Source organism: Urocitellus parryii, chromosome 6 (genome assembly GCF_045843805.1).
Source record: "Urocitellus parryii isolate mUroPar1 chromosome 6, mUroPar1.hap1, whole genome shotgun sequence".
NCBI lineage: Eukaryota > Metazoa > Chordata > Mammalia > Rodentia > Sciuridae > Urocitellus > Urocitellus parryii.
The window spans coordinates 171,404,540-171,422,914 of record NC_135536.1 but is presented as its reverse complement, the minus strand read 5'-3'; the positions used below and the strand labels follow the sequence as shown (position 1 = coordinate 171,422,914).

General features: G+C 45.1%; 1 protein-coding gene and 1 pseudogene across 1 annotated transcript in view; one reads left to right on the top strand and one right to left on the bottom strand.

Annotated features, from left to right (window-relative positions):
- The window catches only part of Vps16 (VPS16 core subunit of CORVET and HOPS complexes), a 22,648-nt gene extending 4,273 nt beyond the window's left edge, over positions 1-18,375 (top strand). The window contains exons 2-24 of the mRNA XM_026409704.2: positions 10,996-11,084; positions 11,303-11,400; positions 11,485-11,613; positions 11,694-11,838; positions 11,942-12,057; positions 12,154-12,276; positions 12,405-12,460; positions 12,808-12,897; positions 12,999-13,093; positions 13,246-13,322; positions 13,997-14,128; positions 14,233-14,360; positions 14,490-14,525; positions 14,718-14,826; positions 14,981-15,115; positions 15,206-15,314; positions 15,406-15,503; positions 15,588-15,695; positions 16,015-16,092; positions 16,181-16,350; positions 16,426-16,522; positions 17,181-17,284; positions 17,388-18,375. Coding sequence (XP_026265489.2) covers positions 10,996-11,084; positions 11,303-11,400; positions 11,485-11,613; positions 11,694-11,838; positions 11,942-12,057; positions 12,154-12,276; positions 12,405-12,460; positions 12,808-12,897; positions 12,999-13,093; positions 13,246-13,322; positions 13,997-14,128; positions 14,233-14,360; positions 14,490-14,525; positions 14,718-14,826; positions 14,981-15,115; positions 15,206-15,314; positions 15,406-15,503; positions 15,588-15,695; positions 16,015-16,092; positions 16,181-16,350; positions 16,426-16,522; positions 17,181-17,284; positions 17,388-17,532 — 2,467 coding nt within the window. The 3' untranslated portion in view covers positions 17,533-18,375. The remainder of the gene's footprint in view (positions 1-10,995; positions 11,085-11,302; positions 11,401-11,484; positions 11,614-11,693; positions 11,839-11,941; positions 12,058-12,153; positions 12,277-12,404; positions 12,461-12,807; positions 12,898-12,998; positions 13,094-13,245; positions 13,323-13,996; positions 14,129-14,232; positions 14,361-14,489; positions 14,526-14,717; positions 14,827-14,980; positions 15,116-15,205; positions 15,315-15,405; positions 15,504-15,587; positions 15,696-16,014; positions 16,093-16,180; positions 16,351-16,425; positions 16,523-17,180; positions 17,285-17,387) is intronic.
- Positions 9,237-9,331, bottom strand: LOC113197444 (small nucleolar RNA U13; annotated as a pseudogene).

Below are 18,375 nucleotides of genomic sequence, written 5' to 3'. Positions count from 1 at the left end.
CTTTTTTAATATTTTGTATTGGGGATTGAATAAAGGGGTGCTTTACTACTGAGCTACATCCCCAGCCCTTTTTATTTTTTATTTTGAGACAGAGTCTTGCTGAGTTTCTGAGGCTGGCCTTCAATTTATGATTCTCCTGCCTCAGTCTCCCAGGTTGCTGGGGTTATATATCTGTGCTACCACACCTGGCATTTAGCCGTATTTTAAGGCTAAATAATATCCCATCATATGTATATACCATAATTTGCTTTTCAGTTCTTCAGTCAAGAGGCACTTGGATTGTTCTCACCTCTTGGCTATTGAGAATAATGCTGGCATAAACATGGTGTACAAATACCTTTTTAGTAGGGCTAGAGTTGTAACTCAGTGATACAGTGCATGCTTAGCATGCATAAGGCCCTGGGTTGGATCCTTAGTACCCAACAACAACAAAACCTTTTTGAGACAGGTTGGAGGAATGGGATTTCAGGGGTGACAATGGGTTCTCTCTAGGGACTAGGGATTTGGGGATTATTGGGTTTTCCTAAATCAAGATCTGATGTGCTTCTCTCTCCCCAGGGCTTTGATATTCCAGCCTGTTTCACAAAGGGGCTCTTGTCACATCATGGTGCACCATGATGCTCCAGCAGTTCAACTGCATTGCCACAGGGATTTCTTTACTGTTTCTTGCAGGAGCTAGAATTGCCAGGACCGTGGGTATAATAGTTTTCTAATGTAAGAATCCAGGGTTCATTTCTGCTGCTCAGAAGATTTCCATTTCTGAGACCTGGAAATGGAGGAGAAAGATGTAGCTGGCCTTTCCGTTTGAGAGTACAGCTTGTCCTCACCCTTAAGCTTTTCTGAGAGGCTACCCTTCACTCTCCCCTTCCACATCCACAGCATCCTTACAGCACAGCTTGAGTCACCTCACTGAGAAGCCTACTGTAGCTTGAAGACTTTGAGAGGTGATTTGCCTTGTTGCTCTTTGCTCCCTGACCCTTTCTTCTGTACCTCTTTCAGGGCTCCTTTATGCCTGGCTCTGCCTCTTTCATACTTGGTCTATTATTGCCAGTTTCTTAGACCACATCCGATTGGAGGTTTTGGCCCATGGCTTCTGGAGATCCCAACTTTTGCCAACTTTCAGGGTGACTTAAATGGCCACTGTCTTCACAGTGATTTTATCCACTCAGCCACTCTCTCCCCCAGTCCCACTCAACCCTGGTGCTCATCCAGAACTGCTCTACCTCAGAAGTGTTAAATTCGGGCTGGGGATGTGGCTCAAAGGTAGCGCGCTCGCCTGGCATGCGTGCGGCCCAGGTTCGATCCTAAGCACCACATACAAATAAAGATGTTGTATCTGCTGAAAACTAAAAAATAATAATAATAAAGGAGTGTTAAATTCACAGCCTCCTCTTGGACCATAGACTCCTGTCTGCATGGATACTCTGAAACTTCCTGGTTCACCTGCCCTTTAACCTCACTGGGTCCCCATCCACGGAGCTTTCTTTTGTCTTTGTGTCCACATGCAGAGCTCCTTCTACAGATGTTTCCTTCCCTGTCCGGCTAGCTGGATAGCCATGGGCAGTCACTTCTTTTTCTTGCCTTTTCCCTAACAATCTTGTTCCTTTGCCTTTTGGTTGCACTTGATTGGCACAGGACCACCTCCCTGTGCACCAGTCTCTCACCATCTCTACCTGCACCTGGCTGCAGGGTCACCCAACAGCTAGGTTGGGACTATTACAGTTCCGCTGCCACAGCTTTAGCTTGATGAAGTCATTCTACATTCACTCACCTCAGGGCTCTACTTGTAAATGATTATACTATGAAATACTTGTGAGTAATTAAAATACTTGGGGAATATTAAAAATTGAAATCTCCTTGCTACCCCCTCCCAATAGCTGACTTCATCTCAAGCTTCCCAGAGAACTGGAAGTTATGGCATGGAAGCCTAGGCTTCCCCTGACCAAACCCGCTCTTTCCTAACCAAAGGAAAGGTGCCCCTGTTGAGCCACATCCCTGGCTCCCTGCCTTCTTAGACATCATGTGCCAACCCCCTGTCCTCACTTAGCCACAGTGTTTCTCCAGCTATCGTTCAGGGCCCCTTGCATCAAGATCACCTGAGATGTTAGCTACGTGCAGGTTCCTAGGGCAGATGGCCATAGTATCTGGGGTGAGTCATTGGAATTTGATCTATATTTTTGAGGCTACAGCTCTGCATTGTTTTCTACCATCTCTGTCCCAGTGTTCCCTGTTAGATTCAAGCATACTTAAATCTCCCATCCTAATCTTTTGAATAAACTTTCCTAACCTATAGGTCCTTCCTCACTCCTCTTTCTCTCCCTGTGTCCCGCTGAAATCCTGAAGACCTCATCTGTACTTACTTCCCTTTTCTCTCTTCTCACTGACCAATTACTCTGGCCTGAACACCATGTTCTCAGTGATATTCTTCACTGCAGTTAACATACCCCAGTCTTCATCTGAGCTTAAATCTAGAGCATCGTTCAGGGCTGACCCGTGGGAAGCAAGAAACAGCCCTTGTGGGCACAAATGGGTTACTGGTGAGCCATAGCTAGTGGCTAGTATCGAAGTTGAAGCAGCACTGGAAGCATTCAGAGCTGCGGGTAGGTAGACCCCCATCCCGGCCAACACTGTGAGGTCATCAAGGGATTGTGTATTCTGGGCACATTATTGGGGCAGAAACCACCAGGTGTCCACAAACCCACAGTGCCCACAGACCACGGAGCTGCTGGAAGCAGCAGGAGAGCCCTTTCCTCCTGCAGTGTCCTTTTGGCGCCCTCTATCGAGAAAGCTTAACATTCAGCTCACTTAGTACTGAAGGGTGAATTTGGAGCAGAGAGGCAATAACTTGATAACTGGCCCATTTGACTTCTTAGCTTTCTCAGGAAGCCTTCTGCACACCTACGAATTCCTTTACAATAACAAAACAATCATTTCTGGCTTAATAAGATACTATTATCCTTACAAGTAGAACTATTCTTTCACAAAAACGAGAAGAGAACAATCTTAAGTTATTATCCATTATTGTATCCATTAGTTCTCACATTGAGTCTCACTGTCCCACTGAAAATATTCTGTTACTTAAAAACTAAATTGTTCTGGGTAAGGTGGCATACACCTATAATCCCAGTGACTCTGGAGGCTGAGTCAGGAGGATCGCAAGTTGAGACCAGCCCTAAGCTTGCTCAAAATAAAAATAACAAAAATAAAATTGATTTCAAAAGTAGAAAGAGTTGAGAATGTTGCTCAGTGATTAAGTGCCCCTGGGTTTAATCCCTTATAAAAAAAAATCCCCCCCAAACTAAATTGTAATGTTAACCTCTAGTAATTTGTATATAAAATAAAAATGGGAAGTAGAAGATAATGGCTAGTATATAAATATAAGTACATTTTTTTAAAGAGAGTGAGAGAGAGAGAGAGGGGGACAGAGAGAGAGAGAATTTTAATATTTATTTATTTTTTTTCTTAGTTCTCGGCGGACACAACATCTTTGTTGGTATGTGGTGCTGAGGATTGAACCCGGGCTGCACGCACACCAGGCGAGCGCGCTACCGCTTGAGCCACATCCCCAGCCCCAAATATAAGCACATTGATGTAATAAGCATAGAGAAAATAGGGAAAAACAATTCCAGTCTTCATTTCTATAATTGCTCACGAGGTCATAGTTGATATCTGTAGCTTCCTTCTTCAGATGCCCACCCCCTACTTCCCTTGCCCTCAGCCAGAACCTCCATTGCTCTAGTTGTTTACCTTGTGGAGTCATCCAAGCCTTCATTCCTCACCCAGTCTATTTTTGTTTTTTGTTACTGAAGTTTTTCATTGAGCTTTACTGTTGGGTATGGAAACACTAAGAGCCCCCCCCCCCAGGACTCCTTGGATTTAGGCAGTCCTTCTTGCCTCCATTATGTAGCAACAACTTGATTTTACTCTTTGTAGTCAGAACAATCACTTTACCTAGTAAATCAACCTCATATTTTATGCCACTGTTGACTCAGTGGCATAGGACCCCAAAATAGCAAGATGATACTCTTTATCTTCTAATTCAATAAATCCATCATTGTGTTTCATTCTCCTCTTGGAGACTCAGCTCTTTAAGCCATTAGATCTCAAAGTTCTGGGACTGGAAGCAACATTTTTATAAGATGGTTATTAGGTGTGATAATGAAAGGAGCCACTCCCACTTCTACCTCTGGATTCCAGGTCCCATGTATTCTGTCTATGGGGAAGGTAATACCTAATAGTCTCTGATTCACAGCATAAGCTGCATCCTAAAAGACAGACCCTCATCTTTTTAAAGGGTGCTGGCACCCAATTGGGTTTGCAACTGATTCAAAAAATTTTGGCCAACCCTTTGTGAGTAATGGGATATATGGTAAGACCAGTTGGTTCCATGGCCCCAAGCCCACTGTTGCACTTTCCTTGCTGTGGAATGAAGTTCTTGATTAGATGCAGTGCTTTGCAGAATGCCATAAGGGTGAATAAAGCATTCTGTGAATCTACAGATGGTGGGTGCTGGCAAACACATTAGAGGCAAGAAAGGCAAATCCGATTTGTCCTTCCATAATGGAAGAAGCCCAATGTAATCAACTTGCAGGCTGGCCCTCCTGGGAATGGTGCCAAACTGGGGCCCTATATTAGACACTCACTCAGGATTGTTAACCTGGTCAGCCTTAGATAGAGAAGCTTCCAAGACCTCTACCTCAAGTAGAAAATTAAAAAAAATAAAACATAAAATTTAATTGTGTGGGTTGCTGAATTATAACAGTGGAATTCAACAACAAGCCATTTCTCACGTGTAGGTTAAGGCACTGGTCAAAACAGTGGATCCTGAAACCTGAACAGGGACATTTGATTAGACCCAGAGGAAACTGACAATCTTGGAACCCTAGTCACTCCAAGCCTCCCTTAGCAGTAAAAGTAGCTTGTCTTCCCATCTTTATAGAGATTAGCCTTCCTTGGCTTGAAAACCCTATGATTACCTTACTTAAGAATGGCAAACTTGGAAGGGGAAGCCTTTCTCCAGACTGGCACACCATATGTGCCAGCGTCATTTTCTCTTTGTAAATGTTCATGTGAACTCATAATAATCCATCCCATACCAGAGTCCTTGTAGTCATCATTAATGCCACACATTTAAATATGGAAGCCATTCCCAAAGCACGTGCTTCAGTTGGCACCTCATCAGAGTACACTGCAGGCTTGGTTAATTGTGATGCCACAGCATATGATAGGTTTCTGTCATCCATTTCCCTCTGGCAAAGAGCTCAACACCAAACCAATCCCCAAATTCCCTCTTTAGGGGTTTTTCTCCTCGGGCCATTCCCTATACCAAGTCTGTATCTATCTGGATCCAGCCAGGAGATTTAAATTGGAAAAGTTAATATAAAGAATTAGTAATCTATGACATATAAGTATATATAAAATATATAAGAAAATCTTATATGGTATCTTAGGGATGAGGGAGAATACCCCAAGAATGGCAAACTTGGGAGGAGAAGCCTCTCTCTAGACTGGGGTTCAGACCTTGTTGGAGAAAATATAGTTGCAGCCCACTGGATGTCAGTATGCTGATTGTGCCAGACCATAGCTGACTTAATAGTATTGAGCAACCAAGAGGTAACTCTCTAAGGTGCAAGGGGTAGGCTTCCATAGCTGGAAGCCCCAGAATGTGCATGTGCAATCAGAGGTGGGTTCCTGTGTCTGGACTACATGGCATCCATAGGTAAAGATGTACAATTGTGCAAAAGGAGTCAATGGAAAATGTGATAGGGTACAAATGAGGCACAGCTAGTGACCAGGCGTCTTGGTATGCAGAGGAATCTGCTGCTTATCATGGGAAGGAAGCCCAAGGTGTGGTGTCTTCAGAGAGCCAGGAGTTGATCTAGGCATGGTTTTCCAGATGCATAAGGGGGCCCTAACACCACCAGGTGTCCTCACACCCTGCCTGCTGGCCTCTTCATGGCGTTCCGGCACTCTTCTACTGGGAAAGCTTAACATTGTGTTCATTGTATGGTTGAAAATTTTGAAAGAGTGCTGCCCATTATGAAGGGTGAATTTGGAACTGAAAGGCAATCAATTGATAACTGGCATGATAGCTTTATGTAAATATATATTTTTATCAGACTTTTCACCCAATGATTTAAAAAAATTTTTTTTAGTTGTTGATAGACCTTTATTTTTTATTTATCTATACGCGGTGCTGAGAAGCAAACCCAGTGCCTCACACTACCACTGAGCATAGCCCCAGCCCCACACCCAATGATTTTAGTAACAAAATGTCAAAAGAAATGCATATGGGTTATAAAATTCAATATTTCAGAAATTAATAAAATATTTAGTACAAAAATAAACATTCCTTCTATATGTCACTCCGTTTACCACCTTTCCTAGAAATAACTGCTTTTTCTGGCTTTGTTTGGAAGCCTTTGAGCATTTTTCTGTATATTTGTACACAAACATGTTTATGTGTTTGGCAAAAATACATGCTCAGTTTTTTATTACATAAATGGGCTTATATGGTCAACATTGAGCTTATATGGCTTATATGGTTAGCTTACTCGTTTTACTTACCACTGTATCTCAGAGATAAGTTCACATCACTAATGACAGGTCACCTTAATGATGGCTACATAGCATTCTCCAGAATGGGTGGGCTTATTATTGTTTATTTAACTAGTCCAATTTTGATGAACTTTTAAAAAAATATTTTTTAGTGTTGATGGACCTTTATTTTATTCATTTATTTATATGCAGTGCTGAGAATTGAACCCAGTGCTTCACACATGTGAGGCAAGCACTCTACCACTGAGCCACAACCCCGGCCCCATTTTGATGAATTTTTAAAGAGCGTTTGCAAGGTTTAGGCTAAGTCAAAGGGTATTTGCATTTTAAAAGTCAAATAGATAGCACTTCATTTTCTTCTGTAAGAGCCAATCCATTTATACTTGAGTGTTCATTTCCCACATCTTCAGCAGTACTAGATTTTTTTATTTGTTTCTTTTTTTTTTTTTTCCAATCAGATGACCAAAACATAAAATAGTTTGGAGCACACCTGTAATCCCAGCTACTTGGAGACTGAGGCAGGAGGATGGCAGGTTTGAGCGCAGCTTGGGCAATTTCCTGAGACACTGTCTCAAAATAAAAAGAGCTGTGGATGTAGCTCATTGGTAAAGCAATCCTGGGTCCAATCCCCAGTACTGCAAAGAAAGAAGAAAAAAAAGAGTAAATAAAAAGTAAAAAGACTGGGTCTGTAGCTCAGTGGCAGAGCATTAGCCTAGCATGTGTGAGGCACTGGGTTCAATCCTTAGCGCCATATAAAAATAAACAAAGAAAATAAAGGCATGCTGTCCATCTACAACTATTAAAAAAAAAATGAAAACTTGGGCCTGGGGTCGTGGCTCAGTGGTAGAGTGCTCGCCTAGCACTTGTGAGGCACTGAGTTCAAGCCTCAGCACCACATAAGATAAATAAATAAAATAAAGGTTAAAAAAATTTTTAAGGGCTGGGGATGTGGCTCAAGCGGTAGCGCGCTCACCTGGCATGTGTGCCGCCCGGGTTCGATCCTCAGCACCACATACCAACAAAGATGTTGTGTCTCCCGAAAACTAAAAAAAAATAAATAAATATTAAAAAATTCTCTCTCTCTCTTAAATTTTTTTTTTTAAAAAGTGAAAACTTAAAAAATTCTTTACCTAGTAATTAGATATGTCTTCATATCCTTTGACCATTTCTTTAGTGTGTTGTTTCTTTTTCTATTGATTTGTAAAGGAGGCCTCTTTTCTTCATACTAATCCTTTGTTATAAAACTTACACATCTTTTCATAGTGGTCACTAGGCTTTTATTTTATGTACTAAACTTTTTTTAAAAATTTCACTTATTTATTTTTTATGTGGTGCTGAGGATTGAACCCAGGGTCTGGCACATGCAAGGCGAGTGAGTGCTCTACCTTTAAGCCCTGGCCCATGTACTAAATTTTAATATACAAATTTAAAATTTTTATGTCATAAATCTGTCATTCTTGATAGTTTCTGAGTTGTGTCTTATTCTGAAAGACCTTTCCATAGCTAAACATTATAAAAGTATCAGCCTAGATTTTTTCAAATTTCTTATGTTCAGTTTTTATTTTTAGTTAAATTGTTTGTGTGTTGATTTTATGGTGTTGGGGATCAAACTCAGCCTTATGCATACTAGGTAAGCACCTACCACTGAGCTACACCTCTAAACCTTTTATGTTTTAAATATTTTCATATAAAGCAGTATGATAGAACTCCTGACCATTTTTCTTTTAGTATAATTTTTATTTTTAAAAATTAACTGAAGCCTTTTGAGAAGATTATTCCTTTTTCCATTGTATCATACACATTTTTTTCCTCTTGAAATATGTCTTTCTACTTTGTTTTAAAAAAATGTATAAAAGTTTTTCTAATGTTAATTATTTAATAAATAACTGTTAATGTGACTCTTGGTAGGGGGTTGCTGAGGATGGAACCTGGGACCTCGAGCATGCTAGGCAGTCACTCTTGTTATTGTGGTTTTTTCAAAATAAATCAAAGTTCTATTACTATCCCTGGCCTTATTTAACAATTCTTCCTCTCACCTACAAGTAACCATTCATAAGAGATTGTTGTCTTTCCACCATTTCTTAGAAGCAAATGAATGTATATTATTTTTACTTTTTAAATTTTAATTTTAACCCATTTTTAAAAATTTTTCTTTGTGACTTGTAGATTTTATATCATTGCTTAGAAATTGCTATGGTGGCACATGCCTGCAACCCCAGCAACTCTGGAGGCTGAGGCAGGACGATGGCAAGTTTGAGGCCAGACTGGACAACTTAGTGAGACACTATCTCAAAAATAAAAAATAGAGAAGGGCTGGGGATGTAGCTCAGGGGTAAAGTAACCTGGGTTCAATCCCCAGCACTAAATAAAAAATAAATTATTGCTACTTTGAGATAGTACAAATATTGAAGATCTTTTTTTCTTATATGGCATTTTTTTTAACATTTAAATCTTGAAATCCATCTGGAAGATATATTATCGTAAAAATTAAGTAACGAAATAACATTTTTGAGGATCTTCCCATATGGTCTCATTTCAAATATCAATTTGTACCATTTTGAAATGCTATCTTTTTTATATGCTCAATTTCCAGGTTCTTTTCTGGATTCTGCTCTCTTACATTTGATCTATTTATTTTTTCCTATGCCAAAACAATAGTTTTTTTTTTTTTTTTTTCACATCAGGTGGGAAATGTGCCATGTTGCAACAAGTTTAGAGGGAGCTATATCTCACGTAGTGGCATGAACAACCATGCTTATGAACTAGAAAGGATCCTAAACAATAGTTTTAATTAACTTCAGTTTATATAGTGTGTTTGATATTTGGTGTGTATCTGTTCTCATATTTTCAAAATGTTTTAAAATATTTTCTGGTATTTTCTCCTTCAGATGATCCTCCACATCATGAACTTTAGAACCAGTTTATGCATCTTCCACACCAAAAAAAAAAAAAAAAATTGTGAGGAAGGATTTTATCAGAATTCCTATGCATTTATAAAACATTTTGGAAAATTTCTCCATGTCTTTTATACCTTTGAGGAAACTTCTGTGTGATTTTGCAAAAATTTTCTTTAGTTTTATTCTTGGGTATCTTGAAATTGTATTTCTATGATTTTTAAAAGTTATATTTCTCTGTCTTTCTCTTTCTCTTCTGTAGTGAGAGAGAGAATCCAGGCCTCGCACATATGAGGCAAGCACTCCACCACTGAGCCACATTCCCACCTTCAAATGTTACATTTCAAATGAGTCTTGCTATGGTATAAAAAATGTCTTTCTCTAGAAAATGGATTGATTTTTGTTGATCACCCTGTTAAGCTATCTTATGTTCCATAGGCTGTTTTGGACTTTTAAAGTAGATTGTCATATTACGTGCGAATACAGGTTGAGTATTCTTATCCAAAGTTTGGGAAAGAGGCATTTCAGATTTCAGAGTTCTTTGGATCTTAGCATATTTGCATGGATATAACAGTTGAGCCCCTAATCTGGAAATCCAGAAACCCCCAATGCTCCAAAATCTGAAACAATGCTCAGAATGTTCCAGATTTTAAAGCATTTTGGATTATGGGCACTCAACCTATAGTAATAATCTTGCTCTACCCATTTTTTTTCTTAATTATTTTGTTTGGAACTCAAAGATATATGTCAAATGGTAGGTAATGGTGAGCATCTTCCTTATCATTAATGGGAAGGCTGCTGAAATGATACTAGCCAAAATGCCCTCCTTAAATACTGTCTCTCTTGACATCCTGGAATAGTGCCCATTCTTTCTTTGTCCTTTGGCTTTCCCCTTTTACCTACCTCCAAATATCAATGGCATACTTCAAGTTACCTACTCCAACTTATTTGACACATACTTGGTGATCCATGCACATCTCAGATTGCAGTCATCTCATGCCTGCTCATGATTTTCTTACCTTCAATAAGCCAAGCATTCACAAATTGCCATCAATCCAGAACCCTCTCACCAGCCCAATCTCACTGAAGAGCTCCCCTTGGATTTCTTTGATGCTCCGGAACAGTTCATCATCACTCAGCATAGCTGGACCCTGATTCATTGTTAAGAACCAGAAATAGAATAAAGATTCCTTCCCCTGAGAGACTTTCTCTGAGGGTCTTATTTCCCACCTCACCCTAGTCCTGTCTCAGTTTGTGCCTTGGATATTAGCCATGAAACCTGCCTCAGGAGCTCTTACCAATCATGGATACTAGCCCCCAAAGTCACATCCTTCCTTTTCAATACCCTCTCCTCCCTCCTCTGTTGTTCCTAGGCAGGCATGTAGTGAATTTTTAGTCGTTATTCATCTCTCTGCCTCTACTTTGTGAGGGGACTCTCCTTCCCCATGAAGGACAAATGGGGGCTTTAAGGGTTCCTCTAGGGCTTATTCTATCCAGATGCAGGGTCGTGAGGAAGTTAATATCTGCTCATCTCTGTGGACAGGAAATATGAACTGTACAGCATGGACTGGGACCTGAAAGAGGAACTCAGGGACTGCCTGGTGGCTGCTGCACCCTATGGGGGCCCCATTGGTAAGTTGTCCTTCCCCTATTGCGTGCTCTGGGATCCTGGAATGAACTTGATTCCTGAGGGCCTTGCTGTCAGGTGGTTCTTTGCCAACTCACTCTGATAAAATGCTTTTAGTTTTGGTTCTCCTAAGGTCTGCCTCATGGGTAGGCCTGAGACCCTGGTCCATGAGGCCTGCATGGAGCCTGAGAGTCTAGGACAGAAATCTCTTTTCAAACCACAGCGCTGCTGAGGAACCCCTGGAGGAAGGAGAAAGCTGCCAGCGTGCGACCAGTACTTGAGATTTACTCTGCTTCTGGTATGCCTCTAGCCAGCCTACTGGTGAGCATTCCAGACTGTCCCTGGTCTGTGGGCTGGGTAGGGCTTCCTTATTCCAAGGATAGCCTCAGGAGTCTCTCTTTGCAGTGGAAGAGTGGACCTGTGGTGTCCCTGGGCTGGTCAGCTGAGGAGGAGTTGCTTTGTGTGCAGGAAGACGGTGCAGTGCTGGTTTATGGGCTTCATGGTGACTTCCGAAGACACTTCAGCATGGGCAATGTAAGGGGCCACAGGGGGCTGGGAAATAGGATGGGGTTTATGACCCTGTGGTTCCCTCAACCCATGGTCCTTCTCCCTAGGAGGTGCTCCAGAACCGGGTTCTGGATGCCCGGATCTTTCACACTGAATTTGGTTCTGGGGTGGCCATCCTCACGGGGGCCCATCGTTTTACCCTCAGTGCCAATGTGGGCGATCTCAAACTCCGCCGGATGCCAGAGGTACCAGGTAAGCCCTGAGATAGCTCTTTAGCGCCACAGATGTGCCTCCAGACTGTGGGACCAGCTGAGGGCTCTATTCATCATGAGGTTGTCCCCTTCCCTGGTTGCAGGTCTACAAAGTGCACCCTCATGCTGGACCACACTCTGCCAGGACCGAGTAGCACACATTCTCCTGGCTATGGGGCCTGATCTTTACCTCCTGGACCATGCAACCTGCTCTGCAGTGGTGAGTGCCTGAGTGAGAATGAAATGGAGGGGCGAGGGAGGCAGTGGGAAGGCTCTGAGAAGTGTCCATCTGGTATTCTACTCCGCCCTGCCCCAGACGCCTCCTGGCCTGGCCCCAGGAGTGAGCAGCTTCCTGCAGATGGCTGTCTCCTTCACCTACCGGCACCTGGCGCTCTTCACAGACACAGGCTATATCTGGATGGGGACAGCATCACTCAAGGTGTGATCCTAGAATAACAGGGGATACTATACTTGTCCAATGAAAATCTGTTGCGGGGTAGGGGTGGGACTTTTCAATCAGACTGGTGACTGCTGGGATAGGGCCATGACATCCCTGCACCCTTTCAGGAGAAGCTATGTGAATTCAACTGCAACATTCGGGCACCCCCGAAGCAGATGGTCTGGTAAGAATAGGGGTGTTATTTGGGGATGGGAGTGAAACATGTTTCTGGGGACACCTTGAACCATCCTGTCTACTGGCCAAACCAAGTAGAGCTTGGATCTTCTATTTGGCCAGTGAACACTTGAAGGAACCATTGTCCTGGTGGGCTTCAGCTGCCATGGGGAGCTGTTGATACAGGGGTGAGAGGGAAGCAGACAGGTCATCCTGTGGCCAAAAGAATAGAATAAGGGCACAGTCTTGTGCAGGGCTGAACCAGGGCAAAGGGATGCAGCAGTGATGTGGGAGACTTGGCTGTGGGTCTGCTGTCCTGGAAGTGTCCCAGATTTGTGTGTATGGTGCTGTCAATAGGTGCAGTCGTCCTCGCAGCAAGGAAAGGGCTGTCGTGGTGGCCTGGGAGAGGCTGCTAATGGTGGTGGGCGATGCACCTGAGAGCATTCAGTATCCTTAAAGGGCTGCCTTGTGGTGTGGGAGGGGGGGAGGGAGGTCACTGATCCCACCCTAACTTTAGAGACACTCTTGGAAACCTTAACCAAGCTCAGGTTTGTGCTTGATGAGGATTCCTACCTGGTACCTGAACTTGATGGGGTCCGCATCTTCTCCCGCAGCACCCATGAGTTTCTACATGAGGTTCCAGGTGAGGTCTCCACAAGGGTATCAGGTAACCCGGGGCAGAGGCTCCTCAACATCCCAGTTACCCTAGGCCAGTGGCCCAAAGGAGGATCTGGGTATTGAGGCAAGACTGAAGGTTTTCTTACCCCATCTGCACTCACCGACTCCCTCCCCCAGTGGCCAGTGAGGAGATCTTCAAAATTGCCTCGATGGCCCCCGGAGCACTACTGTTGGAGGCCCAGAAGGAGTATGAGGTAAATCTGTGGACTTCTTCCCAGGCCCTAAGATGGGAAGAAGTCCCTTCTTCCTGCCCCCTGACTGGTCCAGCCTTCTGCCCCTGTATGGGCATGTGTGGGCACAGCCAGGTGCCACCTATCAAGAGAGGGTTTCAGATGCCTGTATCAACAGCTCAGGAGGCTGAAACAGGAGGATTACAAGTTCAAAGCCAGCCTCAGCAACCTAGGTAGGCCTAAGCAACTTAGGTGAGACCCTGTCTCAAAATAAAATTTAAAATAATATTTTAAAGAATAGGGCTAGGGATGTGGCTCAGTGGTTAAGTATTCCTGGGTTCAATCCTCAGTGCCGAGGACAAATAAAAAGAGGGCTTCAGGGAGAACACTGGTGGACTGCTCGGGAATTCAAGTAACATGGGTGTTTCTCCACATGGTAAAGGAGAAGGATAGGGTGTCCTTGCTATCTCCAGCTAGGCATAAGTCAGCACTACTGTTAGAAGTTGTCAAGGCCTCCCAGAGGCAACTGTGAGCCAACATGGGATGATCTCAGGTATACTGAACAGAGTGAGAGAGTTCAGGCTCCAGCCTATGCAGGCCCTCTAAACCAGCCCATTTGAACTATAGTCCAGAGGGGCTAAAGGCCAATGTGGGGTGTTCTCTGTCATTTTGCTCCATCACCGAACCTCTCCCTGCAGAAAGAAAGCCAGAAAGCAGATGAGTACCTACGAGAAATCCAGGAGCTGGGGCAGCTGACTCAGGCCGTGCAGCAATGCATTGAGGCTGCAGGACACGAACACCGACCAGACATGCAGAAGAGTCTGCTCAGGGTTGGGCTGGAGAGGGTTCTGGGAATGAGGGGATGCTGGGAAGGAGGTGAACTGGTTTTTGCAGTAGAGAAAGCTTTCTTCCATTGCCCTCTGGCTCTTCTCAGGCAGCTTCGTTTGGGAAGTGTTTCCTTGACAGATTTCCACCTGATAGTTTCGTGCACATGTGTCAGGACCTGCGTGTGCTCAATGCTGTCCGGGACTACCACATTGGGATTCCCCTCACCTATAGCCAGTATCCTCAAGCATGGAGGGAGGGTATTTATAGCTGGGGGTGACTGGGGAAGGGGCTGGAGATGTGGTCTGCAGGTACTTGGCAAACAGGACTTATCCCCATCTGGATCCTTAACCAAGGAAAATACAGATATAAGCAGCTCACCATCCAGGTGCTCCTGGACAGGTATAGAAAGCCCAGGGGTGCTATAGGAGGGCTGTAAGTGGGGGGGCATTATGGCCTTGGGTAGAGTCTTATGGTCATTGTATTTGACACATCTTAAGATTTTGGAGGCCTGAGGCACAGGCTGGGGCTTCTCTGCCCCCTTTCTCTGCCCTACCTTGTCCCTTGTGCTCTCTCACCCTCCTTCTCTGCCAGGCTTGTATTGCGGAGGCTATATCCCCTGGCCATCCAGATATGTGAGTACCTGCGTCTTCCAGAAGTACAGGGCGTCAGCAGGATCCTGGCCCACTGGGCCTGCTACAAGGCAAGGATGTGGGACCCAAGGGCATTTAGGTGATTTCAGGCCCTGGTGAAAAATGTGGAATGAGCGGGTAAGGGTCTGATCAGGGCCCTGTGGAGCTGGGAGATAAGGAGTGACATATAGATGTGTATGACACCCTCCCCCATACACCTTGCAGGTGCAGCAGAAAGATGTATCAGATGAGGATGTTGCACGGGCCATTAATCAGAAGCTGGGGGACACGCCTGGTGTCTCATACTCTGACATTGCTGCGCGGGCCTATGGCTGTGGCCGCACAGAGCTGGCCATCAAGGTGTGGGTGCCCAGCCCTCTCCAGATTCTGTGATATGAATGTTCAAGGCCCCTGTGCCAGCTCTTCTCTGCCTTCCTCCCCACCCTGCAGCTGCTGGAATATGAGCCACGCTCAGGGGAGCAAGTGCCCCTTCTCCTAAAGATGAAGAGGAGCAAACTAGCACTGAGCAAGGCCATCGAGAGTGGGGACACTGACCTGGGTGAGCAGGGTTTGGATGAGAAGCAAACTGGGTCATCTGGGCTGAGGAGGGCCAAGGGTAGAGTTCCCAGCCTATCTTATTATTCCTACAGTGTTCACAGTATTGCTGCACCTGAAGAACGAGCTGAACCGAGGAGACTTTTTCATGACCCTCCGGAACCAGCCCATGGCCCTGAGTTTATATCGACAGGTGTGTGTGGTGGGCAGGTAGCAGGATGGAGCTGCCTAAGCCCTTGAGTTGGCATTGCTGACTGATGGCCTGCCCTCTGCCCAGTTCTGTAAGCATCAGGAGCTAGAGACACTGAAGGACCTTTACAATCAAGATGACAATCACCAGGAGCTGGGCAGCTTCCACATTCAAGCCAGCTATGCTACAGGAGAGGTCTGAGGTCCATGGAGTGGGTGGAGCCCATGAGCTGGGGCTATTAGTCTGGTGCCTTTTCCGGAAATGTAGGCTTTAGCATTCGGTTCACACTCCATCCAACATCCTCACTGTTGAAGGGAGAGTTTGAGAAAAGGTGTGGCCAGAATGGGGGCTGGTTCCAAAGGAGCTAGTCATCCCTCTAGGACACCAGAGTGGTGCCCCTAGTGGGTAAGGCTGACCTTGGTGACCCTGGGCACAGGGACTAGGGAGCTGTCACCTGGGTGGGGAGGGCCAAGGTCCTTTGCATTGTGAACTCAGTCTCCCTTTGTCTTTGTAGCGTATTGAGGGACGCGTAGCAGCTCTGCAGACAGCAGCTGATGCCTTTTACAAGGCCAAGAATGAGTTTGCAGCCAAGGTTTGGCTTACCCTTTTCTAAGAGCTGCCTGGCTTCCCGTCTTGCTCTTGTCTCTCTCATCCCCGACCTGCCTCATCCTGGTCCCCAGGCTACAGAGGATCAAATGCGGCTCCTACGGCTACAGAGGCGCCTAGAAGATGAGTTGGGGGGCCAGTTTCTAGACCTGTCTCTACATGACACGGTCACCACCCTCATCCTCAACGGCCATAACAAACGTGCAGAACAACTGGCCCGTGATTTCCGCATCCCTGACAAGAGGTATATAGAGACCTCTTGGGCAGCACGTGGACAACCTGCCTTTTCTGCAAAACCTCTAAGCCCAGCTTTCCGCAGGCTTTGGTGGCTAAAGCTGACTGCCCTGGCAGATTTGGAAGACTGGGAGGAACTGGAAAAGTTTTCTAAGAGCAAGAAATCACCCATCGGTTACCTGGTAAGTCAGGGGTACTCCTTCCAGCCCCCCAGTAGCGAGGGTAGTCCTGGGCAGGGAGACAGATAGGATGATTTATTCAGGCACCTGTTCTACTGCCCATGTATTAGCCCATGTGTGGGCAGATAGCATCCACAGTGTTGAGTGCACTGGAGGATGGGCTGGAGTCTGTCTGCAAAGGGAGGTGTAAAGTGAGCCGCTTTCCCCCAAAGAGCCAGCAGGAACAACATGTGCCTGGGCTTTCTTGCTTGAGTTGGGGAAACGGGAGTCTGAAAAGGTGCACCTATTAGGTAGGGGAAGATATCACGTCACGGGGTTTTGTTTCCTGTGGCAGGGGTTCAAAGGTGTGGCGGGCAAATTTGATAATGGCAACCATGAGAGAAAAGAAGACCTGAGAGGGAAAGTGACAGCAAATGCCTGTTGTCAAGTGGGTAGTGGTGGATGGTGGAGGAGGAGCACGAAAATAATAGATTTCAAGATTCTAACAGGCCTTTGGTTTAGGTTTTTTTCTGCCCCAAGCATGTTGAGATCACAACTGTCTTGCCATTGTTGGGACTGATATATAAAATACATATGGACAGTGTATCCATTGGGCTTTGCTCAGAAGAGAACACAGGCTATCCTTTGTCTTACCTCTCAACCCCTTCCCTCTCCTGTGAAGCCCTTTGTGGAAATCTGCATGAAACAACACAACAAATATGAGGCCAAGAAGTACGCTTCCCGAGTGGGTCCTGAGCAAAAGGTCAAGGCTTTGCTTCTCGTTGGGTGCGTTGAATCAGGGCCCTGTGGGTGTGAGGTGGCTGAGAAGAGGCAGGGTTGGTGCCCTTGGGCAGTCCCAATACCATCTCCCCTTCTGCTCCAACCATAGGGATGTGGCTCAGGCTGCAGATGTGGCCATCGAGCACCGGAACGAGGCTGAGCTGAGCCTTGTATTGTCCCACTGCACTGGAGCCACAGATGGAGCCACAGCTGACAAGATTCAACGAGCCAGAGCACAAGCCCAGAAGAAGTGAGGAATACTCCCTTCAGGGGGTTCTTCCCCTAGACCCTGGTCTTGGCAGAAGAAGTACTTTATCCAGCTCCTTCCCCAGAGCAAAGCTGAGGAAGGGGCCGGAGAGGAGGGGACTCTCATTGTAAATAAAGATGGGACACTTTAGAATGCTTGTCTTATACAGTCCAGCCTAAGAAAAGCAAATCTGAGGCAGAACCATCTAGACATTGTAGCAGAACTCCATGCATTCGATGGTGTTAGCTTTGGAGGTAGGGTTTTACAAGAGGGCCCCGTCTATTTCCATATAGTTATCAAGGAAAGTTCTATCAGGCTCACAGACCTAAGGAAGATTATGGGGATAAATAGCACAAAACTCAGCAAGAATCACACTGAAAAACACTATGTGCTTGTGCACACACTCAGGAGAACCATGTTAAACATTGTGCCATTATTATTTCATTTGTTTCTCATGACAGTCTTGTGAGATAGATAACATCACCCCTCTAACATAAGAGGAAATTGAGGACCAGGGAGGTTGCTAATAGCAAATGCGTAGCAAAACAAGGATTTGAAACCCAGATTGACTTCAAGCTGGAATGGGAATCAGGCCCTCTGTGATCAGGGAACCCTGAGGAGAGGCCACAGGATTTAGGAGAGGCCTTAGAGAGCCCTGCTTACTGAATAGTGGTGGCAATTCCTGAGTGGTGTCTGGGTTGAAGAGGAAAGGAAGCTAGAACATTTCAATTCTGCCTAAGAACCGTGAACTATGGGCTGGAGATGTGGCTCAGCGGTAGCGCGCTCGCCTGGCATGCGTGCGGCCCGGGTTCGATCCTCAGCACCACATACCAACAAAGATGTTGTGTCC